The following is a 25,519-nucleotide window of genomic DNA, read 5'->3' on the forward strand; positions in this document are numbered from 1 at the left end:
ACAAAAAAAAAAGGAAACAAAACAGAAACAAAACAAAAAAAACAGAGTCCATTGTTTTGTTTGTTGTGTTCGTTTTTGTTGAGGATTGTTTTGTTTTGTTTTTTGTTTAACGACGATCGCGTCATATTCCCGCGTTGCACTCTGCAAGCGGCTTCGGTTTCATCACGGTGGTCAAGAGTGGTCTGTTATGGTCTTTCTTAGAGCACAATGCTTGGCATGGCGCAGTTGTGGCGAAGTGTCGAGTCTTGCTCGTGCTTTGTTTTTTTGTGTTTGATTGTGGGTTTGTGGGTTTCGCTGCATCCGCTCGTCGTGTCACACACACACACACACACACACAACACCCTTCTCTAGCATTGACCCGTGCAAAGTAACAAGTGCGATTCAAAAGGAGATCTGCGACTTACAGAACAGAAGCAGAACAAAGAAGCAGAAAGGCAAAGCAGAAAAAAGCAAGGAAAAAAAAAAAAAAAAACAAAAGACAAAAAAGAAAAGGAGAAAAAACAAAAAAGCGACTGAACACTGCCACGATTGCCGAATATGCATTTCCGCGATGTTGCTGCAGCGGAATACAAACCGAGTTGCTGAAATGCAGGCACCCGATCGTGTGCCATACAACTGCTCGCGAAGGCGCGGTACTGCAACAGCTTTTCGACGTGCAACTTTTTCGTGGTTTGTTTTGCCAGTGCGTTCGTTGTTTTTGAGATGGCTTTTGCACCATCGTACCGAATTCCAGCCGAGGATATCGCATGCTGATTGTGGACGGACACGGACCCTGCATGTCGCCACTTGCCAAATCCAGAACGCATTGGGTTTTTGGTTGGTGTTTGGACGGACTCGTGGTTTTCTCGGTTTCAAAGTGTCTAACGATCCACTCAGCGGGCCATTTACAACAAGAAACATGATAAAGGAATAAATTCTTTAGCATATATCAAGCTTTGGAAATATGAGATAGTGTGCAAGTACGAGAGGACTGAACAATTGTCAACACTTGCAAACACTTGCACCAACACTGGAAAACACTTGCACCAACACTCGAAAACACTTGCACCAACACTCGAAAACCCTTGGATCAATCAATGGGAGTATCACAGCCGGCTCCCGAGACAGGTCAGCAGGATCAGGAAACACGACAAAGGTGTGACAACACGCCTGGAAACAGTACACACAACGCCATAACAAGGGAACATGATCCCAAAAGTCTTGTCGGAAAACACTTGGATAACACATGAAAACACTTGAATACCACTCGGTGACCGCTTGAAAAAGAACGGAAAACAACACCAGAGCCTTGAAAGCCAAATCATAACACCCATCAATCGTTCGTGTTCGTGGGCGTAACCAACGGCTCTGCGTAGACCACATCTACGCGGGTAAAAGGCCGAGTACTCGTGCCAGAAGCAAGGGACAGCTCCGCGTAAGTTTTGTCAACAGGTGGAATGGTTTCGTACACACTTCCGGTACTGGCGTCATTTGATGAGGGTGTCACAACACCAGAGTACCAAAGAGAATCGGTGGACGGCTTTTGGTCATACACAGGGTTGTTGAGCTTGACGTGCAGATCCTGGGAAGCTGGCTGGTTTGTGGGTCGCGAGGCGCGGTGACGGCGAATCAAGATACCAATAGCAATCAGTGCCAAAAGCAAAACTCCACCAAGAGCTCCGACAATGATGGGAAGGACCGACAAGCTCTCGTCGTCGCCTGTGGGCGCGTTGGATGCGGCCACATTCCTTGTCGCAGACACGCTCATAGTGGAAAGGCTGGACGTCGCCGACGCAACAGAGCCGCTCCCAGCCGAAATATCTGTTGCAGCCGACGTAACAGGCTGAGCAGTCGTGACTGACTTGATGGAGGCAATTGATCGAGCCGAAACAGCAGACTTTGCCGAGATGGAGGATTGAATAGAAGCAGAAGAAACCGAGACACTAGCTGCAGACTTGACTGAAGCGACAGACTCAGCAGAGGCAATCGAATTTGTCGAGACAGACACGGCAGAGGCGACTGAGTTTGCTATCTTCATGTAAGAGACTGACGTGATTGAAGCTACCGACGCCGAGTCGGACGATGCAGAGGCCATGAACGCTTCAGGACTCAAGCAAAATGTACTTTGCATGATGTAGCCATTGTAGCATTGTGTACAAGGATTACCGAAGCTGCAATACAAGCAGCCTTCCCCACAGCACGAGGACGACGCCGAGCATGTTTTGCAAACCGAATCACACTCTGTCCCAACAAAAAGTGAGAAGGTTGGCAAAAAAGGAAGTACGCAGAAATGACAACCATAGTCGGAAACGACACTTACTTTGTGGATTGCCGACATTTCCAAAGGTGCTGGGTGGCGGGACCGTGTTCCCGCCAAAGGAGAAGTTGTTTGAAACAAAATTTGCTACATTGAGGCTCGAGAGGCCGTAGAGCAAGCCTGGTGGTAGTGTTGTCAAGGGGGTGTTTTGAAGAGATCTGTCTCGAACAGGCATGTATGTGGGCATTGGTAGCGTTTGCGCACGCAATAAAAATATCCCTTACAATGCTTGGAGCCTGGTGATCCCAGCGAAGGCATCAGCATGAATACTCGTGATTGGGTTGCTGTTCAGGGTGCTGTGCAGTGTTTGCTGACATGAGTGTGACGGCTCTCTGGATGTCAGACACGTACGAGGCTTACAGAGAGGTGAGAGAGGTCAGGGCAGCAAACGCGTTGCTCGAAATGCTGGTGATTCTACTGGTTTGAATAACCCTACAACCCATGCAACGGAGCATCAGTCAGTTCGAGCGCCACCCCCCCCCCACGGTTGCAAACCGCTGGTAGCACACGACAGGTTCGCTTACAGTTGCTTTAGTTTCGTCAAACTGTTGAATCCGACATCTGAAATACTTGCAACGTTTGACTCAGCAATGGTACTATTTGGCAGGTTCATAAGTGAATTCATTACAAGTTGCCCTCAGGACATATTTTGTGAGCGTCGATACGTACAGCATTTGGAGAGAGGAGGAAACATCTTCCAATGGGCTCACGCCCTGGACGGCAGCAGCGACTGATGTCAAAGAGCCCGTCAGCACTCTGGAACAGAATCAATAAGTACGCTTAAAATCAAGGCCACACCAGCCACATCATACTGAATGGTTCAAGTGGTTCAATTACAGCTCAAACAAACTTGGCAACCCAGCCAACGCATGATCCTCCATGCTCGAAGCATCGCGCAACGATCTGTAGAAACAACTGAGTTTAAACAGTGTTCTGGCTCATTTCTGTGACTCGGGCTTGTTACACTTACAGATAGGTAAGACTGTTGAAATTAGTGAATGTGTTTGCTGAAAGCACGACGGGCGTGGAATAATATAGCTGCCTACAAACCCCTCATCGGCTTTGAGATTGAGCTTACCGACAAAATAGTAAACGTCAACGGAGGGTATTCTTCTCGTCTTACAAAGTGCTGATGGGGGCGTTTGAAGAATCAAGGTTGACACGACCGTCGAGCCAAAGAAGCCTGCGCAGTCGACACGTCAAGGCGACAGTCATCGAAATGCAGAACAAACCCATCGATTGGATTTTTTTTTGTGTTTCACTTACATCGTCCGCAGTTGTGTCAGGTTTTGAAATGCATCGCTGGCGATACTTGTTAGCCCCTGTCCTCCTGAGATAGAGCTGTCGGATGACGTTCATGTGAGTTTCGAACGAAAATACGATCTCTCGGCGCAATCAAAGGACTCCGCTTACATTGACGTCAGACTGCTCAGATTAAAAAACGACGCTGCGGTAAAACTGGTAATGGCAGTGCCAGACAAATCGCTGCGGATCGAACGTATGCCAAAATGAGTTTGGTCTCAAAAGTAGGCGTTTGCGCATCACTCGCTGCACTTACATGTCAATGGTATTGGCTGGGATGTTGATGGGAACCTGAGTGAGCGAAGACTGACATGAGTATAGCTTCTTGCTGCTGCAAGTGCAGACGGTGCATGCATCTTGAGCGGACGCCAGATGTGTTGCGCAGAGCAGCCCGAGCGCAAGCATCCCGAATGCGAGTTTCGCGCTCGGCATCGGCCTTGAGGTGACCATTTGAGCGAGCAACGTCTGCGGGATTTGGTAACAAAGAGCAATCATGAGCCAGAGGTAGAGTAGCGTTGAGACTGACCAGTCCATCGTGTGGCCAGGCACGACCACAGTTCTTTGCGACTGCATTGTCCCACCAGGGTCTTTCATCATCCAGCGACCATCAAAATAATGGCGCTGCCTGAATCAATCGTTTACGCATGGTAAGCATGGCTGGGCACCATCTTGACGACAAGAGTCAGTCAGCGGCCGTCGTCGTCATGCGACATCCACCCAACCTCCACCCCGTCGTCGGACGCATGCACAATTTTTTGTTTGGGAGGGGATACCGCCCCTCTCTGAGGTCGATGAGCCAGCATCGAGACCACCCGCAAAAGCAGTGGATTGTTGATCATTGTTATGGTTTTTTTTTTGTTTGTTTTGTTTGTTTTAAACAGCGAGCTCGCGTCTTGTCCTCATTTGTTGGTTTCAAAAGACGCGCCCGCTACTTTCACTCTGCACCAGCTTCGTTCTCAGCACGGTGTTTAACAGTGTTCTTTTGGAGCACAATGCTTGGCATGGAGCAGTTGTGATGACGGTGGCGAAGTGTCGAGTCTTGCTTGTGCTTTTTTTTTTTTGTGTTTGTTTGTGGGTTTGTGGGTTTCGCTGCATCCGCTCGTCGTGTCACACACACACACACACACAACACCCTTCTCTAGCATTGACCCGTGCAAAGTAACAAGTGCGATTCAATTTGGGCCAGTGTCTTACACAACAGAAGCAGAACAAAGAAGCAGAAAGGCAAAGCAGGAAAAAGCAAGAAAAGAAAAAACAAAAAGACAAAAAAGAAAAGGAGAAAAAACAAAAAAGCGACTGAACACTGCCACGATTGCCTAATATGCATTTCCGCAATGTTGCTGCAGCGGAATACAAACCGAGTTGCTGAAATGCAGGCACCCGATCGTGTGCCATACAACCACTCGTGAAGGCGCGGTACTGCAACAGCTTTTCGACGTGCAACTTTTTCGTGGTTTGTTTTGCCAGTGCGTTCGTTGTTTTTGAGATGGCTTTTGCACCATCGTACCGAATTCCAGCTGAGGATATCGCATGCTGATTGTGGATGGACACAGATCTCTGCATGTCGCCACTTGTCAAATCCAGACCTCCGAGCGGCTTTTGTTGGCGCGACTCTTCTCGTTTTTTCATTGTTCAATGTGTGGTTTTTTGCGTTCTGAGACGCCCAGGTCAGTTCAAGTCCTTTATTTTTACTACCATTACCATCATATTTTTTTGATTCCGTTCAGCAACAGCTTGACTTCTCAGTCGCTCTTTTCCACTGAGCGGCAATCCTTTTCCAAATCCCAATTCCCCCCTTTCCTCCCCCTTTCCCCCCCCCCTCTTGTTCCCGCCAATCCATGCTGTTCGCGTTCTCTGTCGGGATTGTGTTTGGCGCGCTCCTGGTGTTCACCATCCAGGCAGCGCTGATTGCGCTCATCTACCAGCGCTTTTACAGGCTGCCCGTCGCGGCAGAGGACGCCGACGCGCTGCTCGCTGAGAAGGCCGAGCGACACCGCCGACGCCAGGCCCAGCTCAGCCTCACCCATGCCAGTGCGATTGAGTACGACCTGCTGCTCCAAGCCCATCGCACAGCCGTCGTCGAGCGCTGCGCCTGGCTCAACGTCATCATAGCAAGAGCGCTCGGCCCGCAGCTCAACCAGCCAGCGCCGGCGGGGTCGTTGTCCAGCACTGCTGCTGGTGTTGTTGGTGCCATTGCGCCTCAACTTGCTGCTGCTACTACTACAACTACCAGTACTAGTACTGTTGGTGCTGGCGGAGCTGCTTTGACGTCGACGCCTGCAGCAGCAACCGAAGCGAATCTGCACAGTGCGGGCGGGCTCAGCAACACGAGCAGTGCCGCCTCAGCCGCCAGTGCCACTGCCAATAGCGGTCCTGCATCTACCTTTGCGACGGGTGGCACAGTTACAGCGGGAACGGACGGCGCGTTCGATCCGACACCCGGACCCGGCGGCCACCACCCGCTGGCTGAGATGCTCCGCGCCCGCCTGACAGACCTTCTCGTGGGGCAGTTTGACAGCATTCGATCCATGCTCATTGGCAAGTTTATGCGCCAGGTTGCATTGTGCGATCTCCGCGTCGTGCACGCGTTGCCGCTCGTTTCCGCAATCAAAGTGCTGCCAGCCGATGGCCAGACGGCACCGTCCGGACCAGCAGGAGCGAGCGAGCCCAACGCGCGTGTCTTGGCGGGCAATCTGCTCGTCGACTTTCAGATGGCTTGCGAAATCACCCTCCTGATTGAAGTGGAGACGATTCTCGGTGTCGTCGGCCGCTTCAGCATCACCTTGCTTCGCCTTTCTGGTCGCCTGTTCCTGAAGCTCTCAGGAAAGGATGATTCTCAGTTTGGAGTGGCATTCTTCAACGAGCCCCAGCTCGTGATGAGCGTGGTTGCTTTGCTGAACGGCGAAGAAATGCGTTTTATTGCTGCTCAGCTCGAAAATGCCATCAATCGGCAGGTGAAGGAGCGGCTTACCATGCCTCATCTCACCATGATACGCGGCAGTCTGGCAGAATGGCTGCTGGGGCCATTTGCACATGCGTCCCATTCGCAAGGAGGCGATTCTGACCTTGTGGGCGAGGCAGCCGCTAAAACTCGCAGCATTTTATTCAGTGCAGAAGCAGGAGCCATGCCTCGCACCGGAGCACTGGCGGCAACGACGACAACGACAACGACGACAACAACAACGATGGCCACTTCAACGTCGTCCTCGCCAGTTCGTGCCGTCACTCAATCTGGGGAGGGCGTTTCTGCCGCCTCATCCGTCTTATCCGCAGCCACAACAACAACGACAACAACCGTGACCAATGCACAAAACAGTCAAGCCTCGGGCGCTTCGCACGGCGCGCTTGTGACAGCCGCTGGTGTTTATGCGGCATCGCACTCTCAAGCTGCTAGCCGCACAACCTCTGGCATTGCTGACGCCAGCACCAAGCCTAGCAACAGGCCTGGCATTCCGCCTGTCTCTGGGACAGATGTGATAGACTCGACCGTGTCGGGTGCCGAATTGCCTCACGAATGGCTGGCCCATACGTTTGGGTTTGAGACGGTTTACTGCAATCGTTGCGCTTTTGTGGTTTCAGATCGCGCGTTTGTCTGTCGCTTCTGCTCGTACGTTTGCCACAAGCGATGCATTGGCAAGCTGGTTGGCCGCGATGTGCACTGCTGTTCCAAACTGGTCATTGCACCGGATTGGTCTGCCGCCACTGGAACGCATCTTTCAGCAGTCACCCCAGCACAGGCTGCTGCCGCTGTTGGTGCCTCGGATGCGCGTGGTGCCATGAACGGCTCTTTTGTTGGCTTCTTGTCTGTTCGCGTTGTTTCTGGACAAGGGCTTGCAGCCAAGGACATGAACGGCCTCAGCGACCCGTACTGCCTCGTCTCGTTTGAGTCTCACCAGTTCAAAACAAAGCGCATCCTCGAAACCCTGAATCCCGTCTGGGACGAGACGTTCGAGTTTCCGATTTTGTGCGGCGAGTCGAGCTTGCTGCGCGTGACGGTATTTGACTGGGACAAGCTTTCGCGCGATGATTTTCTTGGGTTTGTGGTGATTGACATTACCACGCTCGTCCCAGAAAGCAAGCACCAGGAGCTGTTTGTTTTGCGACAACGTTCTTCCGACGATGAGATTTCTGGCTCAGTCACGCTTGAGATGCTCGTTCGCAGCAAAAAAGCAATCAGCACCGGCATGAAAGACGTTGCCACGGAGCTACCTTCCGCGAATGGTACAGAGCTCAGCCGCGCATTCACATCCACTACCAAGCGTTTCTTTGCAGTGCTGCAGTCCGCCTTGATCGAGATGACCGATGCCGAGCACAACATGGTCAATCTCAGGCGTCGCTTCGTCCGGTCGCACAAAGCTGACGCCAAGCTATCGGCTCCGCTGGCCGAGTATGAGATGCCGACGTTCGGGCGGGATCGCGATTTGGTCAGCATGGTGGCCGAGTCCGCGCTGCAGCGCAAGATTGCCCGCTTCCAGCTCGTCGAGGCCTGGATTGCTGATATGCACGCCTTCACCTCTGAAATTCATCACTGGCACGACATCGCTTTGCCCGCTCTCATGCATTCCCAACCAGATGCCGAGCGCGCAACATTCTCGGCCAATCTGGACTCCATTGTGACCGCCTTGGACACATTCATGTTTGACTGTATGACGACCTCATCCAACGTGCACGAGTCCATGGCTATCTCGACCATCTCCTCTGGTCTGTTGACCCATCGCAATTTTCTGACGGAAGTGGTACTGTACGCAAAGGCTTTGCCAAAGCTGCTGTCCAGCCACTTTCAGCGCTTGCGTGATTTCCCGTCCACCTACGCTCTTGCCGTCGACCAAGTCAGCTCCATTCCCCTTGCTCGCCGGCTGGACGGCTCCCACGACTCCCAAACGTGGGTGCCATCAGGCCCTGCCTTTGCGGCTCGGATTGCCATGGATCATGCTTGGGGTCCCAAGAACGGCGACGGTGTCAGTGGTGCTGGCCGCGGGTACGGAACAGTTCTACCCGACCTTGGTCGCCTAGTCGTCACGATGGCGTCCAGCGTTAGCCCCGAAGGCGACACAGCCCCGTCGAGCATGGGCTTGGCATGGGAAACCATGCTTCATCTGCCCGTGTACGGTCTGAGTTGCATGCTGCTCGTCGTGCAAAAAGTCCTGTCCATGTCCGCGTCGTCCGAACCTCACTATTCCGAGATGACCGAGTCGATTCTTGCCATCAGCCAGGCCGTTCACGAAATTTTCGGCTCCGTTCGAGAGGCTGAGCGTGCTCGACATCTCGCTGAGATCCAATCGACGCTCCGGAATGTTTCTGACACGGAGGCAGCCATCATTACAGACCCTGGGTGTACTTTGCTGGACGACGGACACGTGACGTTTGGGTCTGACCTGAGCGGGCAACATGGTGTGGTGCTGCAAGCGGTTTTGCTCGACCGAGCTTTCCTAGTGCTTCGCCAGCAGTTTGGACTGTATGGAGTCATGTTGGCGACCGAGTTGGCCATTCCTGCCATTGTACTCGCTGACGTGAATGTCCAAGAAATTGCCGACGACGGAGGTATGGGAGATGTTCTCGTGTTGATGTTCTCGTTTGGATGTGTTTTGGCCTTCCTTGTCAAGTGGGTGAACAAGTTGGTGAACACTCACCGAACCCTCGCGGGGTTTGTTTTAGCATCTTTTGAGTTGTGCGCTAGAAACGACCCGGATGATCGGCTTTTGGTGGTTTCGGTGGAGAGTGCAGCCAAGTGTGCCACCTGGGTTGCCGTAATTCGAGAAGCCATTCGCGTAAGTGTTTGTTTCAATCTGGATGAATCTGCTGGACCGTTTTGTGTTGTTGCAATGATGGTATTCTGACCGGTTCCCCCCAATAACCTTTGCTACCTTCCTGCAGGCCCACCGCTTCATGCTGGCTGAAGCAGCGGCCATGTCTCACGTTCCGAAAGGTCTGGAGCTGTCTGCACAGCAAGCACAGGGCCCCATCAGCGAGATGCACATTGTTGATTTGCAGGGTGGAAGGCGCAAATTGTCCGCGGTCGCTTCCATTGCGGCGCAGGTCGCCGGTCGCCGAAAGCGCGGTCCGCAATCCACCCCACCAACTTCCATTGGGCGCGCCGGAGCGGGACCAATCACCGCCACTTTGCGCGAGGCCGCCAGCGGCGGCCGATCGTCGTTGGTTTCCCTGCAGACAGAGTTGGGTGCCATTCAAACGGCATTGGACCAGCATCGGGCGACCTTGCAAGACCTGACTGCTTCGCATCTTGCGGGCTCTCCCAACGCAATTGTGAGTGTCGATGGTATTTTTTTTTTGCGGGAAGGTCTTTTGCGGATGATTCCGTGACTCACCCCTTGCATTTCCAAATCCACGAACAGGCTGCTCGAGAGAGAATTGAGGCAGAAATTGCCTCGTTAACCGAGGAGTATTCCGCGGTCCATGCGAAAATTGCGCGACTCGAGAGCATCACACAACCGGCTCCGGACACTGAGCACGGTGGCGCGGGTGCTCAACCCAATACCGAGCCCTATGCCCGCGCCGTATCAAAGTCGACCCTTTCCCTGAATTCCTCACCGAGTTCGTCTCGTCGGCTGGTAGCTGACTCGGAGGCGGACCAGCAAAAGTATCGTCACACTTTCCAGCTACCTGAAGCTGCGCGCTTCACAGAAGGTCAGTTTTTTTATTTTGTTCCATGCTTGCAACACCACACAAGCACAAGCAGTCTCGTTCCCCAAAGCCAAACTATATGGGCATTTTGCTAACATTTTGATGCATGGACCTATCTGTATTTGCTGCTTGAAGTGTTTGTTTGCACTTTGCAAAGGAGCGGCTATGGTTCTGGCCAACTTTTCATCTCGGATTCATCCGTGTGCTTCAAGGCAAAAGCGCGCCTTAAGAAAACCCTCAAGGTATGGGATGCAATGTCACGATGTGTGAGTGTGAGTGCGGTGCTGAAACCATCTCTCACCCTGCTGTGCTTCATTTGGACGCTCGCAGACACGTTTCGAGGCAGCTGAGGTGCTGTCAGTTTCACTTAATGGATCTGGCATTCTGCACATTCGGCTCCAATCCTCCGCCCCAGATTTGCTTTTCGAACGGTTTGAGCCCCCAGAGTCGGCAAATCAAGTTCTGGCGCTTTTGCAACAGTTTGCTTCAGCCATATGAAAGAACAGCTTGTGTTTGATTGGTTTTGATCGCTTCTTCGGGTTTTGTTTCCTCAGTCATTTTTCTATCATCAGTCGAATTAAATATTGTGCTCAGAAATTACCTGTTTGTGCGTGCGCAGCTTTTTGAAACGCACCGAATGCATCACTTCGATTGTTACAAATTACAAGTTGACGTTCGTTGAAAGCGCACTCGCCACGGAAAGCACAACATCCTCGCGGCCATAGGGCCCAATGAGTTGAACTCCGAGCGGACCAGACGCGTCAGTAGGCACACTGATGGCGGGCAATCCGGCAAGACTGGCAGGAACAGTAAAGACGTCCATGGCAAACGCCGCAACTTGGGACAACGCCTGCGCAGCTTTGAGTTGTGGAGCCACAAACGGTGCGGTGGGACAGAGGAGGACGTGCACGGAGTTGGCCTGCGCTGTCTCAAACACTGATGCGAACTCGGCGCGGATGGCCGCCCGGATGCGCTGTGCATTCAAATAGTAACTGTCGTACATTCTGTTGCACGATACGATAGGAATAGGATGGTTAGCCCATGCAGTTCGCGGTCCACCACAAACTTGCACCACCATGGCTTACGTTCGCGAGAGGCAGTGGGTGCCAAGGGCGATTCGCCTCTGGACTTCGGGTCCAAAGCCTTCTGCTCGGGATTTCGCAATCATTTGATGGAAGGTTGCTTGGTCTTGGTGTTCAGCCCGATGTCCTGCAAACAAAGTCACACGATGAGCAACGACAACAGCAACAGCAAGAAGCCAATAATTGTTGCAAATCTCTGATTCAACATGGACGCGTTTCGCAATTTTCACATACCATACTCGACTCCAGAATAGCGAGCAAGATTTGATGAAACCTCGGCACAGGCAAGCACATAGTAGGCTGCAAGCGCTTTCGGGGTTTGCGGCAGTCGAACTGGCGTTACTTTGGCTCCCAGCTGAGTCAGTCGATCGATGGCCCACGACCAGCTCGCCAGCGCTTCTTCTGAAAGCTCCGCTATCCGATAGTCCTAACACGAGTTATGAAGGGTGTGAGGAAGCGGAAGGAAGTGGATGAGAATTTTGACAGCATACGGAGCGAGGAGCAAAGAAGGAAACAGACGTCTTACAACAGGGATGCCAACGTGCAACTGTTTCAAATCGATGGATGATGCCTGTGGCGGCGCTTCGGGCAGGCAGGTGGAGTCTTGAGCATCTGGCCCCGCGATGACGTCTGCGTTCCGTGTCCCAGGCAGAGACAGTGAAAGTCAAATTCAGTTGTGCAAAATGCAAAAACCAAAAACAAAAATGTTGTCACACAAGGCCAGCGAACGCACCATAGATGGCGCGAGCATTGGCGACTGTCGGAGCAAGCACACCGACTGTATCAAGTGACGAGGCGTATGCGACCAGTCCGTGTCGCGAAACCCGGCCGTAGCTGGGCTTGAAGCCAACCACCTGACAAAACGCCGCGGGCAGACGCACCGAGCCACCCGTATCAGAGCCCAACGCGCTACATGTTGCAAGCAGCGACACCAGTCAAAACACCTCCAGCCAAAGAGCCGCCACATGCGTCGCACTGATACAAGCACCCACAACGACAATTGCCGCCAATACGTACGCAAACAGCCCAAGATTCGCCGCGATCGCAGCGGCACTGCCTCCCGACGAGCCGCCCGTGACAACAGGCGTATCGAGGGGAAACCGAGGATTGATAGCAGGCCCATAGGCAGAGTTGAGGTTGAACGATCTAGATTATACGAGATGAGTCAAGTTGTCAGTTGAAAATGCCCAATGACTGGTGGGATGAAGGCAAACAACATTGAAGCGAGGCGCTATATATATATACCCCATGCCAAACTCGTCCATGTTCGTCTTTGCAACCACGATGGCACCAGCCTTCTGGAGCCTTTGCACGGGAGTGGCATCGAACGGCGAAGTGAAGTCTGAGTCAAGGGGTCGAACATGTATGAGTGCTCACTGAGCAGCCACGACCCAATAAATAGCAAGAAGTGTTCTTGGCTTACTAGCGAGCATCTTGGATGCACATGTCGTTGGCATCGTTGTCGTGCACAGGTTGTCCTTGACTGCAATCAAAGCGCCGTCAATCTCGCTGAGCGGCAATCCTAACGTTCCCGATCAGCCACCATACATCAAACAAACCCCCCCCCAAAACACAGGGATATTCAAGTTGAGTGTTGGATCAGCACTCTGAGGGGTCCCCCGTCCCTCTCCCCGCCACCCAAAGCGAAGGGGATTGAATGATGGAGAGGGCCAAGCAGTACCTCGTGCGTGGCGCTCGTCCGACGCCCGCGCCAGTCCCAGCACATGGTCATCGCTTGCAATGCTGATGAATGCATTGAGCGACGGTTGCGCCGCGCGGATTGCTCCGAGACACCTGGTCGCTGCAGCCACGACCGCCATTGTAGTATTGTAGTATTGAAGAAGGACGACTGGATGCACTACTCATATTTTCCTCATTAGATGACTCATACGATCATACCGAAATTTCCAACACTCATTCCTACTTTCATCGTCTGCAATGTCTGCTTTGGCGGCGAGCATTGCGGCGCAGGCGGCGAGCAGGCTTCCCGCTGTGCTCGAGCATTGCCGCAGCATCGTCGCATCGGCATCCTCCTCGCCATCCTCACCATCCACACTCGTGCTGGAGCAGCAGCGCCTCGGAGCTGCAATCCAGGCGTACTTTGGCTGCGCAGACGCGGCGGACGATCGCCAGCGACGAGCGAGCGCAGAGGCCGTTTTGGCGGGAACTCTTGCCGACCTCATCCTCAGTAAGCCAGGCAGCCAAACGTATCCATTAAAGTGCAAAGCCATGCAGAGTGGCCGATTGATGTTGCCATTTTGCAGCGACAGGTGGTGGCTGCGTCGACTGATCTCTGTGTGTCGTGTGTCTGTGTGTCATACAGGTGAATGCAGGGAATCGCTGCGAGCTCAAGCTGCACCGGCGTTCTGGGCTGTGCTGGCCAACACACCGCAGCCAGATCAGGTTGGTAGAAAAGGGCGGCAATTTTGCGATGTGTTGAGAGCGACCGTGGGTGGCGAGGATTAGCGAGTCATTGGGATTCACATCAACGCAGAGCAACTCGGGAGCCATCGCCACTTGGCTGGCCAAGAACATGCAGGCGGCATTCGCCGTACTAGAAGCGAGCATTGCTGCCCACGAAACGCTGTTCGAGGCCGTCTTGGACTTTGCTCAATCCATTCCCTCCTTGTCCGCTGCTATTCGGTTGGTAGACTTTGCGCAGCAGTTGCCTCGCTGTTTGCAGGCATAGTGCTTGCTCATTTATGCTGGCTTCAACACCAACCACTTGCAGAGCTTTCAATGTCAATACGGAAGCGGGAGCTATCGTGTTCGCCCGGCCACTGCCCGAGTTTGCCGCGATGGTGGAGCAATTTGTCACTTTGTCGTACTGGGCACATGCGGTAGTCCACGATGATGTGCCTAACGACTGGCACAAGCGCATCTGCGACGATGTGCCTGAAGAAGCGATCGAAGCGCTGCAACAGGCAGTCGGGGCCGCGACAGCCGCCGTGTTTTCCGTGTGCCAACGACGAAAGCTCCAGCATCGCGTTCTAATGCCCTTTGTCCTGTCGCAGCTTGACATCCTGGTCAAGGCACAGACCGAGGCGATGGCAAACTTGTTTGCAGACTCCTGTCATGAAGCGGCAGGTCAATGGATTGACACGTATCCAGCTCCCTGGCTGCGACATGTGCTAGGCGAGTCCGACGAGTGCGACCAGTTGATTTGTGAGTTTTTTTTGCATGCGATTTCTTTGAGAAGTGGGAAATGAGCGAGAGTACCGTCCTTGCTCATCGTTTTTTTTTGGGTCGCTTTCCAAACCAGCGTACCTGAAGACACAATGGCTGTCGCAATCCCTTGCTGCGCTTCGGTCCGACCTTTTGCTATGCTTTTTGCCGTTTTGTGCCTCAAAAACCTGGTTGAGCATTTTTTTTTTTTTTTGGCTTTTCTGACCCTTCTGCCTTGATTTGTGCAGCACAACCGAGCTGTTTGATATTATTGTCGACTACCCAGAGTCTGCGAACGCTCTATCGGATCTTCGCGCTCTTCTCATCCATCCACAACAACGAGCAGCGCTTGTGCAAACTCTTCGTGCATCGTAAGGTTTTGGGAGCCCGGAAATTTCTCTGTTGTGTGGAGTAGAGTCACCTGAATCCATGCTTTTTGCACTTGACCGGCAGGTTTGAACGGCGATTGCTTCATCCTGGTGCCAACACACCCGATATTCTGACCCAATACATCTCGGCCATCAGAGCCTTGCGCCAGCTGGATGAGTCGGGCGTGATTTTGGAGCAAGTTTGCGCTCCTGTTCGCGAGTACTTGTTGTGAGTAGGATTTTTTTGCCATGCCTGTCACTGCTGGATTCGAGGCCACGCCCGCTAACACCCTGAATCCTGCAATCTTTTACGTTGCTCTGAATACCTGACACAGCGGTCGCGAGGACACAATCCGATGTATCGTGTCGAGCCTTGTTGACGATGCAGAGAGCGATCTGCGCGATGAGCTCGCCAACACAAACGCGTCCGCAAATGCGGACAGCGATGTGAGCGATACGGAAGACGCGACCGACAGTTGGAATCCCGTGCCTCTGAATGCCGACTTGACGCAGCCTTCCAGCTTGCGAAAGACGTCCGATATTATCAGTTTGCTGATTAGCATCTACGGTAGCAAGGAGCGTTTTGTGGACGAGTATCGAGCACTGCTGTCCGATCGTTTAATCTCCACCTTGAGTTATGACATTGACAAAGAAGTGAGTTTTCGTTTGTCCTTCCATCTGCCGTTGAGAGAATGTTGCAACGTGTTTGATAAAGTCGAGCCTCATCGCGTTTGCCTCTCGTTTGCTCAGCTCCGCAATCTCGAGCTGCTCAAGCTTCGGTTCGGCGAGGCGAACATGCTTTTCAGTGAAGTCATGCTCCGCGACATCACCGAGTCCAAGCGCAATAACACAAGCGTGCAAGAGCGTATGCCGGAATCCGTCAAGCTGGTGAGTGTGGTGTTCGAGTCGCTTCAAGTGTGTTTTTGGGCGCATCTCTCACCAGCTTCACTCGTATTTCAGGATTTCCCATTGAATGTAATCATCCTTTCGAGACTTTATTGGCCAAACTTTAAGACTGAGCCCACTCCTCTGCCGAAGCCTGTTGAAGAGTATGTTCAGCTTCTTTGGAAAAACAAAAACAAACGGGGGAGCCGCTTATCTTGATGATGCGGTTTTGTTGGTGCCATATGAACCACACCAACTCACACCGTTTGTTCCTCGTTTCCAGCTTCATGAAGGCCTATGAAGCAGCGTTCGAGATACTGAAGCCAACACGCGCCCTGCATTGGAAACACAGTGTCGGCATCGTCACCATTTCCCTCGATTTTGAGGATGGTGAACTTGAATTCTCAGTTGCGCCTGCAATGGCCTCCCTAATTATGCTTTTTGAACGAGACGGTATGTGAAATGCGACGAACGGAAACAAAAAGAAAAAAAAAAGAAAAGCAAGGTTGGACGAAAACGCTCAATTCTGAACTTTGGCTCTTCCCGCAACTCTTGTAGATCCCTGGACGCTCGGTGAACTCGTCGAAGCCACCGAATCATCTACAGCAGTCGTTCGAAAGCGTCTGGCCTTCTGGATTGCCCAGCGGGTGGTGATTGAAAGCCCGGCAGACACTTTCAGCGTGATTTCAAAAATCGCCGACCAGGGTGTGCCTTTGCAAGGAATCGATGCCGATAGCGATGAAGAGGACGCCCTGCACAACATTGACGGCGAAGCCGGCGAGGAGGCCGAGGGCGACGAAGAGCTGGATGTCACGCAGTGCTTCATGTTTGTTAGCATGATGCTGACGAACTTGGGATCGCTACCCGCCGACCGCATGCTCACGATGATGGGCATGTACGCGCCAACGATGCCGATCGATGATCGCTCCTTTCGGCGGTTCCTTAGCAACATGGTTGCAGATGGCAAGCTGGCGACATCTGGGGGCGAATATCAGCTTGTGAAATGAATGAGCGACGCTGCGCATCGTTGTAGCGTGAAGTTGATTCAATGTTTAATTTAACCATACAAACTATCAGCACACAAACACTGCGACTCAAACAGAAACACAATAATAATTAACAAAGCAACTCAAACAATGGCTGAGGTAACACATACCCTTGTCACCACTGAGGGCAACACACCATTGCGGTTGCAAACGCCATCTAACAAGCGCAAACAACTATTCGACAAACAAACGAACACTCTGCCCGTTTAGAGCCGAAGGAAGAAAAAAAAATGAAAAAGAAAAACCCAAACTCTCCTCTACTCCTTCTTTTTGGAACTGGAGGCCGCAACATGCAACTGCCGCATGCGCGCCTTGTGCTTGTTGTCGACAACATCACGGAAGGCGGCCCGAACCATCTCCACGTTGCGGCGAACGTTAAAGTGGGTCAAGCCAGCCATTTCCTCAACTTGCTCTCGGGTGAAATGCATGTTGAAAGTGCTGCAGTAGCCACCAGCTGCCAAGTTCTGGAGAGGGTCAAACTTGCTCGAATACTCGGGGTTGGCCAGCATCGGGAAGTACACAATGATGGGCGCGCCGTCGTCCTTGTCGGCATCTTCGTCGGTTTCAAACTCGTGGTCGAAATCGTCGCTTCGCATGTCAATCTCGACATCGCTCATGGGGCCGGAGACGCTATCGGAGCGATTCAATTCGGACGGGAGATGTTCGGAGAGCGCATTGACATCGAACGAGACGTTCGAAGAGAGACTGTCGCGGCGATGGATTTTAGGTCGCAAAAAGCGATCGTAGTTGTTGATGCTGCCCGTAATATCAGCGTAGCTCTGCGAACGTCGAATTGCAGGCGTCGACGGGGTGTCTGTGGCCACAACGTCGTCCTCTTCGTCTTCAAAGTCGGACTCATCGCCATCGGCGGTGTCATGCAGCATGTCGGCCTCTTCCTGAGCCTGGAGAGTGGTACGGGTTCGATCGTGCTCGGGAATCGTTGAATCAGGCACTGAAAGTTCCCTCTGTGCTTTGGCCTGGCGTTCGGCAGGCGTAGAGTGTCCAACAACGCCCGACCCTGGCTCTGAAGAGTCTGGCTCGGCATCAGCATCTGTACCTTGAGAATCCACGGCAGAGGATGACGATGATGGCGGAGACGCAGCAGCTGCAGCAGCTGCAAATCGCAGCCGGCGCTTCAGGGCTTCGACATGGGGAAGCTTAGACTTTGGACCAAAAACATGGACATAGTCCGTCCATTTGTCCAGCTGAGCATAGTCGATGCTGGGGAAGGGCATGCCGTTGCGCTTGGCCCAAGCCTCACATCCGCGCAACTGCAAGTGTTTGAGCACTTGCGGCGGTCCACTGGCATCCATCACAACAATGAGCTCGACGCCGCGCTCACGACGCAGCAACGGCGGCATGGGCAGGTTGTAGTCCAGACCAGCGTCCATCATGGACAGGGAGCTGTGGCGCATTTCGGGAGAGATGAAGCCGTAGGTGAAGTTTGCAAACGTCGAAGGCGCAACGGGCTGAGTGTCAAGCAGCTGGCCAGATGTGACTGATTTGCGAATGATGGACTTGATGAGCTCGGTGGAGAGCATTTGCTCAATTTCTGCAACAATCAGGGAAACAGTCGCACAGAACGCCGAGCCAAAAACGCCCATCAGACGGCCCAAGCTTTGCTCGGGACGATCGTCCACCGAAACGCCATTCTCAAACTTTCGACCAAACGCCCAGGTGGGCACGTAGGACTGGAGATACTTGCCTCCGATTTCAAGCGGAGACAGCTCAATCCATTCGAACGTGTTGTTGATGCCGCGCACAATGGCCGAATTGATGGGGAAGGGGAAGCGCCCATCGGTCAGCACGTGACGCTGCGAGGACAAACGCACGCGTTGGCAATTCTCGCCGCAGTCTTCTGTGCCAAGCAAATGGTAGGCCAGGTTGGCGCCCCAAATGTCAGCCAAGCCGAGGCTTTCATTGTACAAGAGCCACTCGCGGAGCAAGGTCTCAATTTCAGCGATTCCGGCCGGGCTAACGGGACGGTACAGACTAGCCGCACTCATTTTGCGCTTGATCATTTCGAACAAGACTCGAATCGAGCCGTCATTGTAGCTGGCCATGACTCGTTCTTGCTCTTCGAGCGAAATGGCTTCCTCCGCAACGGCACCGTCGTCCGTGCGAGACAACATGCTAAAACTGTCCCGACGAGATGCAAGTGGTGCAGCCGGTGCACCAAAGCGGGCGGGAGATTCAGGCGAGGTGTCACTGTCATCGTTGATGTCGCCTTCATCGCTCTCGTCGTCGTTGTTGTCGCCTTCATCGCTCTCGTCATCGTCATTGATGTCGTGATGTTCATCGCCGCCCGCCTGTTGCACAGATTCGGACTGAGCACCATCCCGCAACACACCTTCGTCTAAACTGGCAGGATGAGACAAAAATGCCAAGGGATACAACTCGGCACGTCGCTCGTCAGGGTAACTCGATCGAATGCAGTCCAGCGCGTCGTCAAACGCTTCGTTCTCGATCTGGAGGGAGGAGGGCGAGACAGAGTGCGATGCGGCCAGGGCGGAGGCGGTGGAAGGCTCTGCAAGGGTGAAGGGCGGAGGCGGTGGAAGGCTCTGCAAGGGTGAAGGGTTGTTGGTCGGCAGAATGTGCCATGAAATGCAATTTCGAGCCAGAATGGCGTCGGTGGTGGGATAGAACCGCTGCTGGTGCAGCAAGGCCCGTGAAGGAAGCCGAGGCGGCAGCAGCAGCAGCAGCAGCAGCAGCAGCTTGGGCGTTGACAGTTCATCGTCGTCGCCTCCAGCGATAAAGCTCTTGGAGAACGGTGGTCGCACGAAAGGCACGAATGGTGAAGATGACTCCAGAGGCGAGTCGGAAGAGGAAATGCTAACCAGTTCGTGTGCATCAAAGGCGAACGAGCTGGAAGCAGAAAGGGACGAGGTTGAACCGCATCGCGAGAATTCGGCATTGTCGAGAATCCTCATCGTTGTCCATCGTGACGACAATGGCGGGACTTGTCACCACCTGCTGGTGGTGGTGGTGCTGCTGCTCTGATCGAAGAGGCACAGTTTGTGCTGGAGATTCAGCTTCATTCGGACTCGAGGTTTCTTCCACCTTCAAGGCAAACACGAGAGGTGAGCCCGCCACACCTTGAGCGGCGAGGGGCATCTGCCGATCTGGGCCGATCGCAAACGATTTGAGAAACTGAGACGTGGAAGCGTCGTCATAAACGAGTTCCAGCTGTGACAAGTCGAGCAAGGACTGCGAGTACTGCAACCGCGATCGCACGCGTTGGGGATCGCTGCTTGCAAGGGGAGACGCAGACGACGGCAGCTCGTCCAGTGACCGTTCGCCCTGCATTTGTTGCTCTGACGCCGACTCGAGAGATTGGTCGTCACCATCGAGCGGCTCATTGGATTGCCGCCGAAGCCGAGCGCGCTGTTGCGAAGCCAACCACACGTTCATTGCCCAGCTTGACCCAGAGAGGCCCGAAATGTACGTAAAGCAATCCAGCATGCCTGATTCTTCAGCGGCAAGCATGCCACCAACGAAAGAAACCATGGCGCGACAACCGCCACCACTGCCACACAAGGCAGTCACTGGCACATCCTCGTCCTCCAAATCTGCAAGGCTGAGGAAGCTCTTGAGGGCATCACGCACGCGTTCCTGTCGGACGGCAATCAGTTGTCGTTCCTCATCGCAAATGTTCGAGCCAATTCGAACCCGCGCCTCTGCAAGGAGTGCAGGAGAGAATGATGAGTGGGCGTGTTGTTGCTTCAAAGGAGACAACCAACCAACTGACTGCAGGTATGCGAATCTCTTTACCAGTCTTTGCATACGGATGGTCGTCCAGCATTAACGAGCGCGCCTTTCTCAAAATAGGCAACGTCACGCTACGGAAGTGTCCAGAAATCAGGTCTGTGATTGGTTTGGATTTCCTGCAAGATGCGCACACAAATAAACAAAAGCCAGTGAGTGTCTTTCGTTGGGGCGACACCAAAAGCACGGACTCCCAGTGCGCGAACATATCGCCACCTCCATCACGTACCATTCCAGCGGAGTGTAGGCAAACACAAGACCCGTTTTCCGAGCAAGGATGAGGTGCTCATGAATGTCGACGTTGCGACGCGCCAGATGCCGGTAGTCGATTTTCGTGAGGCGGCGACGCAAATCTTGCACGTCGGTCGAGATGAGCACGACGAGCTCGTTGGACATGTCTGGCAGCTGCGGCTTGTCCAACGTGGCATGCGACGATGGCGCCACAGCAATAATGCGGCTCTGGCGCTTCATCACACGCCGGCCGCTGTCGACATGAGCGCGCCACCGCACGTACAAGCGGAGGTAGACGGTCACCTCGAGCGTGTTTTGCACTGCCAGCGTGCGGCCCGGCTGCAGTCGCACATTGATCATGTACAGTCCGACCATTATTCCAAACAGCAGCGTGAGAATGGCCGTGCGGATGGTCGCGCCGGCGTACATTGCGTCGGAGAGGATTGCCATCCACGGTTGGGCAGCGTCCACGTTGCGATGCGGCTGGTTTTGCGCCATCCCGGCGGCCACACCACCAGCAGCAGCAGCAACAGCAGCAGTCCTGACAGTGCTGTCAGTGCTGTCTGTGAGTGCTGCTGCTGGTCCACGGGTGACTCGGGGTGACTCTGCCGACGTTTGAAACGGCGATTTTTTCCCGCGTGCCACTTCAACCGTTTCTTCTTCAGCGGATTCTGATTCTGCTGGCTGGTGGTCCTCCTCCCCCGTCTCCTCCTCATTGCCCTCCTCGTTACAGGCACCGCCGACAGGGTGGCTGACGAGTGCGTCGGCGGGCGTGCTGCAATGGTGGTCGTCCGTCGGCGGAATAGGCCCGTGACTGGCGTGTGACGCTGTGGCTGAATGCGCGAGTGCGTCGTTGCGGGTGCCCGCGGACGAGGCCTGCGAGGATGTGCCGTCGCATACACCCCTGACTGAGCAGCGCGGCGGCGGCGGTGGTGGTGCACTGCAGAGTGTGCCGATGGTGGATTGCCCCAGCTGAGGCCGATTACCACAGAGCTCGGCACCAACGCCGACGCCGACGCCCAGCCCCTCCGACGACGACGCCGACGCTCGTGACTGCAAAGAGAGCGATGATAGAGACGATGATGGTGCTGACGAGTGCGAAGACATTGTGGGATTTGAATGGTGGTGGTGATGATGATGATGATGGATGCTGGCTGCTGGGAAATCGGCGTGTTGCGGCTCAACAACAACGGCACTGCTGCTGCTTCCATCGTGCGGTCGGACAGCCACAAGCGCAACCGCAAGCAGAACGCTGATCAAGAACGGCCCGCCGCGTAATGTGCAACAGCAGCGCTGCGTTGCGCATCTCTGCAAAGGAAAAAAAAAAAGAAAAAAAAAAAAAGGATTGATTTTGAATCGAATTTGGTTGAATCGACGAAAGCCGTCCCCACCTGACACCCTCTAGCGCGGCACACTGTGATCGAGTGTTCTTTTAGTAAAGCTTGTTCTCGGCTCTTAAGGCTTTGATGATGAATGAGAATTGAATGGGAGAGAAAAGGGCTCAAAATCACAATCAATCACAATGGTTTTGAATGGCTTTTTCGTGCTTGGGGGTGATGCACGGGTTTGGAGTGCATCACTTTATGCACGGTTAGACACACTGGCAGCCCTGCATGGACCATCATCTGTTTCACTGATTCATTTTTTTTTTTTTTTTGGGGGGGGGGCTTGGAGGAAATTCAGCGAAACTCAGTTGCACGAATGTTTGAAATTGGCAAGCAGCGTGATCAGTCCAACAGTGCATTGTGGAGGGGTAGAAAGCCAACAAAACAAACAAACACGAAAGAATAATCCATTCAGCTCAATCGCCTCCAGAATGAACCGGGGCAAGCCTCCGATTTTCTTTCGTTTTTCAGCTTGAGGATTGAATCGCCAATAGCTTGGAATAGGTCTTGCCGGCTCCTTGAAGCTCTTGATGCGTGCCCTTTTCAATCAGCCGACCATGCTCAAACACGAGAATGAGATCGCAGGAGCGAATGACATCGAGTCGGTGGGAAACGATGAGGCAGGTGCGATTCTTGTACAGCGCTTCGAGGGCTTGCTGGACCAATTGCTCGCTTTCGGCGTCCAACGCACTGGTTGGCTCGTCCATGAGCACAATCATGGCGTTCTTGAGCACGACTCGAGCAATAGCAATACGCTGGCGCTGGCCTCCGGAAAGCTTGGCACCTCGTTCTCCCACGATCGTGTTGTACCCGTGCGGCAACGACATGATAAAGTCGTGGATGAGCGCCACGCGAGCAGCCTCTTCCACCTCGGCCTGAGTGGCATCAAGACGGCCGTAGCGGATGTCTAAGCGCGAAAGTTAAACAGAAACAAAACAAAAAAAAAGCCGAAATCATGAGCCGAGAGTTGCCATTTTCGCGTATTGAATTGTCGAGCAGCAGAACAACCCGTCTACTTACTGTCGCCAATTGAGCAGCAAAACAGCGTCGGATCTTGGCTCACATAGCCCACGTTTTGCCTCAGCCAGTTGCTGTTGAAGCTTTCAATCGGGTGACCGTCGATCTTGATTGAGCCCTGTTTCACCAAAAAAAAAAAAAAAAAAAACCAAACCAAACAACCGGTGAGCGTGACTGCCTTGCTTGAACGTCAAGAAATGAAACTCGGGCTTACAGCGCTCGGCGCATAAAAGGCCAGCAACAGCTGCAAAATTGAGCTCTTTCCAGCGCCGGAAGGACCAACGAGGCCAATGGTCATGCGAGGTTGCGCAACGAACGAAACGTCCATGAGGACCTGGCGATCGGATCCTGCTGCCTTGGAGCGTCCAGACGACGGTCGCATGGGCTCGCCAGTAGTTGGGTGGTGGATGTGGGAAGTGGTGAAGGGATGGGAATTGGTGTGCTGCTCGATGGCACGGTCGCTGATGGATGTGTCGACCGTGTCGTAGGAGAAGCACACGTGCTCGAATTCGACGAGGCCGCGAAGACCGTCACGCGGCTGATATCCACGAATATCGACGGAGGAGAGCTCTTCCACCAAGGAAAAGTTGGGCGAATCCGCAGCTTGGCTGCTCGAGAACAGGGAGAGGAGTTGCATCAGACGCTCGACCGCACCGGCGCACTTGGACAGTTCCGCACCCACATGCGAGAGCGCGCCGAGCGCATGGGCAACATACACGGCGTACAAAATGTACGACGTCACAAACGACGAAGAGAGCTGGCCTTCGATGAGCAGGTGAGCGCCGTACAAGATCACCATCAGCACTGCCCAGTAGGAACCAAACTCGGCTGCGCCCATGAAAATACTGGTGCTCATGGCCAGTTTGTGCGCATACTTGTAGGTGGCGTTGAGATGGGTGGTGAATCGCTTCTGCTCAAAGTCTTGCCGACCGAACGCTTGGACATGCCGCATGCCGTTGATCACCTCATCCGCGATCGTGGCGTCTTCAGCAAGGGCGTCCTGCAAGGTGCGACTGAGCACCCTCGCCTTGCGCGTGTAGCACCAGCCACCCAGCGCGACGAGCGGAATGACGCTGAGCAGGACGAGCGTCATTTGCCAGCTCAAGTAAAAGAGGAACAGCGTGCCGCCAATGACCTGCACCAAGAAACGAAGCGCCTGAGCAAGACTCAGGCTGATGGTGTGCTTGAGAAGATCCGTGTCCGCGGAGAGTCGATTGAGCAGCTCGCCAGAGCGAGCCTTGTCGAAAAAGCTCATTGGTTGCGAAAGGATGGACGCATACAAGGCGCAGCGCACGCGACGCACGAGGCGCTCACCAGCAATGCTAAACGCGAACGCGCGTGTCGATGTCATCAGGGAGCCAAACACGTAGATGGCCATGTAGACAAAGGTCATGTTGACAATGGTGGAGAAGCTCGTCTTTTCGCGCACCTCTCCGTTGCTCGTCGTCGTCGTCGTGTTGCTTCCAGTCTCTGCAGCATCTGCCAACAAGCTTCCGAGCGAGTAAGGCAGGAACAGATTGACAGCGACTGAGAGCGACAGCGCGACCGCACCGACAAGCATCATTGTGCGTTCCGGTCGCGCAATCTGGGCAAACTTGGCAATTGCGCTCATGCGAACAAGGTGTCCATGGCGGTCGTGCGAGTGGCCCATGCCGTGGTCTTGCTGGAAGTCCTTTGCGTGGCTGTGGCGGAACCACCCATGGGAGTGGCCGTGGTGTGCTTGACCGCTGCCACCATGGCTGTCACCGCCGCCGCCGCCGCCGCCGCTGCCGCCGCCGTGTCCACCGTGGCTGTGGCCATGTCCGTGACCCTGGCCGATCGAGAGGCCCGCAAAGGTGAACTTTGGACGAGCGGGCGTCTTGCTATCGGCCACGTTGCCACTCGAAAACAAGTCGCGTCCATCGCCTTGTGCGGTTTCGTACTCGTCCTCCACATCTTCCGGCTGCTGCTGCTGCTGGTCTGCTGCCGTCACGCTGCGCAGACCCAAGCTCGAGGATGACAGCAGAGCACCGTCGTCGTCAGCGTCCCTGCTTTCGAGTCGCTGGAAGGACATCTGTTTTGGGTGTTTATGAGTTTTTGTTATCGGCTGACTGATAACAAAGTCACGGCAAAAAGCAAAACGGAAAACTGAGCTTCATCCACACACGCGCATGTGTCGACGTTCTTCTACTCTATCATTTCCCTCAACACACTCTCTTCCTCTCTCTATTATTGCAAAATCAAAGGCAACAATCACGAAACAACGCGGCGGCGGGGGGAGAGATTGAAACACTTTTGAATTGTTCGTTTTTACTTGTCAAATCCACTCCGAGTGATTTCTTCTGGTCATTGAGTG

General features: G+C 53.7%; 7 protein-coding genes across 7 annotated transcripts; 2 read left to right on the forward strand and 5 right to left on the reverse strand.

Moving 5' to 3' along the window:
• Window positions 1-1,312: 1,312 nt before the first annotated feature.
• Window positions 1,313-2,110, reverse strand: CAOG_08654 (hypothetical protein; the record flags this gene model as incomplete). Its single annotated transcript, XM_011271963.1, has 1 exon — window positions 1,313-2,110. One exon carries the CDS (start codon window positions 2,108-2,110, stop codon window positions 1,313-1,315), a length of 798 nt encoding a protein of 265 aa, XP_011270265.1.
• Window positions 2,111-2,520: 410 nt separating this feature from the next.
• CAOG_08655 (hypothetical protein) lies at window positions 2,521-4,030 on the reverse strand (the record flags this gene model as incomplete). The annotated part of the gene is made up of 10 exons (XM_011271964.1): window positions 2,521-2,592; window positions 2,657-2,728; window positions 2,821-2,892; window positions 2,966-3,052; window positions 3,134-3,199; window positions 3,267-3,338; window positions 3,420-3,479; window positions 3,563-3,637; window positions 3,710-3,781; window positions 3,855-4,030. Coding segments are annotated over 10 exons (824 nt in total), but the record flags the coding sequence as incomplete, so codon positions are not given.
• A 1,406-nt stretch (window positions 4,031-5,436) lies between these two features.
• On the forward strand, window positions 5,437-10,837 carry CAOG_03028 (hypothetical protein; the record flags this gene model as incomplete). Its single annotated transcript, XM_004363810.2, has 6 exons — window positions 5,437-9,139; window positions 9,254-9,366; window positions 9,473-9,862; window positions 9,952-10,243; window positions 10,376-10,482; window positions 10,571-10,837. 6 exons carry the CDS (start codon window positions 5,437-5,439, stop codon window positions 10,736-10,738), a joined length of 4,773 nt encoding a protein of 1,590 aa, XP_004363867.1. The 3' UTR covers window positions 10,739-10,837.
• Window positions 10,838-10,839: 2 nt separating this feature from the next.
• CAOG_03029 (glutamyl-tRNA(Gln) amidotransferase subunit A) lies at window positions 10,840-13,160 on the reverse strand. The gene is made up of 9 exons (XM_004363811.2): window positions 13,004-13,160; window positions 12,746-12,844; window positions 12,568-12,664; window positions 12,340-12,468; window positions 12,056-12,231; window positions 11,849-11,952; window positions 11,557-11,749; window positions 11,326-11,449; window positions 10,840-11,244 (listed from the first exon to the last, which is right to left on the reverse strand). Exons 1-9 carry the CDS (start codon window positions 13,140-13,142, stop codon window positions 10,902-10,904), a joined length of 1,404 nt encoding a protein of 467 aa, XP_004363868.1. The 5' UTR covers window positions 13,143-13,160; the 3' UTR covers window positions 10,840-10,901.
• Window positions 13,161-13,212: 52 nt separating this feature from the next.
• CAOG_03030 (anaphase-promoting complex subunit 2) lies at window positions 13,213-16,824 on the forward strand. Its single transcript, XM_004363812.2, has 12 exons — window positions 13,213-13,510; window positions 13,646-13,725; window positions 13,817-13,965; window positions 14,054-14,487; window positions 14,585-14,630; window positions 14,736-14,858; window positions 14,941-15,084; window positions 15,191-15,509; window positions 15,606-15,743; window positions 15,816-15,904; window positions 16,024-16,193; window positions 16,299-16,824. The coding sequence occupies exons 1-12, from the start codon at window positions 13,261-13,263 to the stop codon at window positions 16,745-16,747; spliced, it is 2,391 nt and encodes a 796-aa protein (XP_004363869.2). The 5' UTR covers window positions 13,213-13,260; the 3' UTR covers window positions 16,748-16,824.
• Window positions 16,825-17,043: 219 nt separating this feature from the next.
• CAOG_03031 (hypothetical protein) lies at window positions 17,044-21,889 on the reverse strand (the record flags this gene model as incomplete). Its single annotated transcript, XM_004363813.2, has 4 exons — window positions 17,044-19,618; window positions 19,680-20,463; window positions 20,558-20,670; window positions 20,781-21,889. 4 exons carry the CDS (start codon window positions 21,887-21,889, stop codon window positions 17,044-17,046), a joined length of 4,581 nt encoding a protein of 1,526 aa, XP_004363870.2.
• A 582-nt stretch (window positions 21,890-22,471) lies between these two features.
• CAOG_03032 (efflux ABC transporter) lies at window positions 22,472-25,300 on the reverse strand. Its single transcript, XM_004363814.2, has 3 exons — window positions 23,399-25,300; window positions 23,188-23,302; window positions 22,472-23,074 (listed from the first exon to the last, which is right to left on the reverse strand). Exons 1-3 carry the CDS (start codon window positions 25,235-25,237, stop codon window positions 22,635-22,637), a joined length of 2,394 nt encoding a protein of 797 aa, XP_004363871.1. The 5' UTR covers window positions 25,238-25,300; the 3' UTR covers window positions 22,472-22,634.
• Window positions 25,301-25,519: the final 219 nt, after the last annotated feature.

Source organism: Capsaspora owczarzaki, assembly GCF_000151315.2.
Source record: "Capsaspora owczarzaki ATCC 30864 unplaced genomic scaffold supercont2.4, whole genome shotgun sequence".
NCBI classification, from domain to species: Eukaryota; class Filasterea; order Ministeriida; family Capsasporidae; genus Capsaspora; species Capsaspora owczarzaki.

Coding starts and splice junctions, on each gene's coding strand:
- CAOG_03029 (XM_004363811.2), bottom strand. CDS start 13,142: ATGGCGGTCGTGGCTGCAGCGACCAGGTGTCTCGGAGCAATCCGCGCG. Junction 12,232..12,339: donor GCGAATCTTGGGCTGTTTGC/GTACGTATTGGC, acceptor TGCAACATGTAG/CGCGTTGGGCTCTGATACGG. Junction 11,245..11,325: donor ACCCACTGCCTCTCGCGAAC/GTAAGCCATGGT, acceptor ATCGTGCAACAG/AATGTACGACAGTTACTATT.
- CAOG_03030 (XM_004363812.2), top strand. CDS start 13,261: ATGTCTGCTTTGGCGGCGAGCATTGCGGCGCAGGCGGCGAGCAGGCTT. Junction 13,966..14,053: donor TCCTTGTCCGCTGCTATTCG/GTTGGTAGACTT, acceptor AACCACTTGCAG/AGCTTTCAATGTCAATACGG. Junction 15,085..15,190: donor CCTGTTCGCGAGTACTTGTT/GTGAGTAGGATT, acceptor TACCTGACACAG/CGGTCGCGAGGACACAATCC.
- CAOG_03032 (XM_004363814.2), bottom strand. CDS start 25,237: ATGTCCTTCCAGCGACTCGAAAGCAGGGACGCTGACGACGACGGTGCT. Junction 23,303..23,398: donor CCTTTTATGCGCCGAGCGCT/GTAAGCCCGAGT, acceptor TTGGTGAAACAG/GGCTCAATCAAGATCGACGG. Junction 23,075..23,187: donor TTGCTGCTCAATTGGCGACA/GTAAGTAGACGG, acceptor TTTCGCGCTTAG/ACATCCGCTACGGCCGTCTT.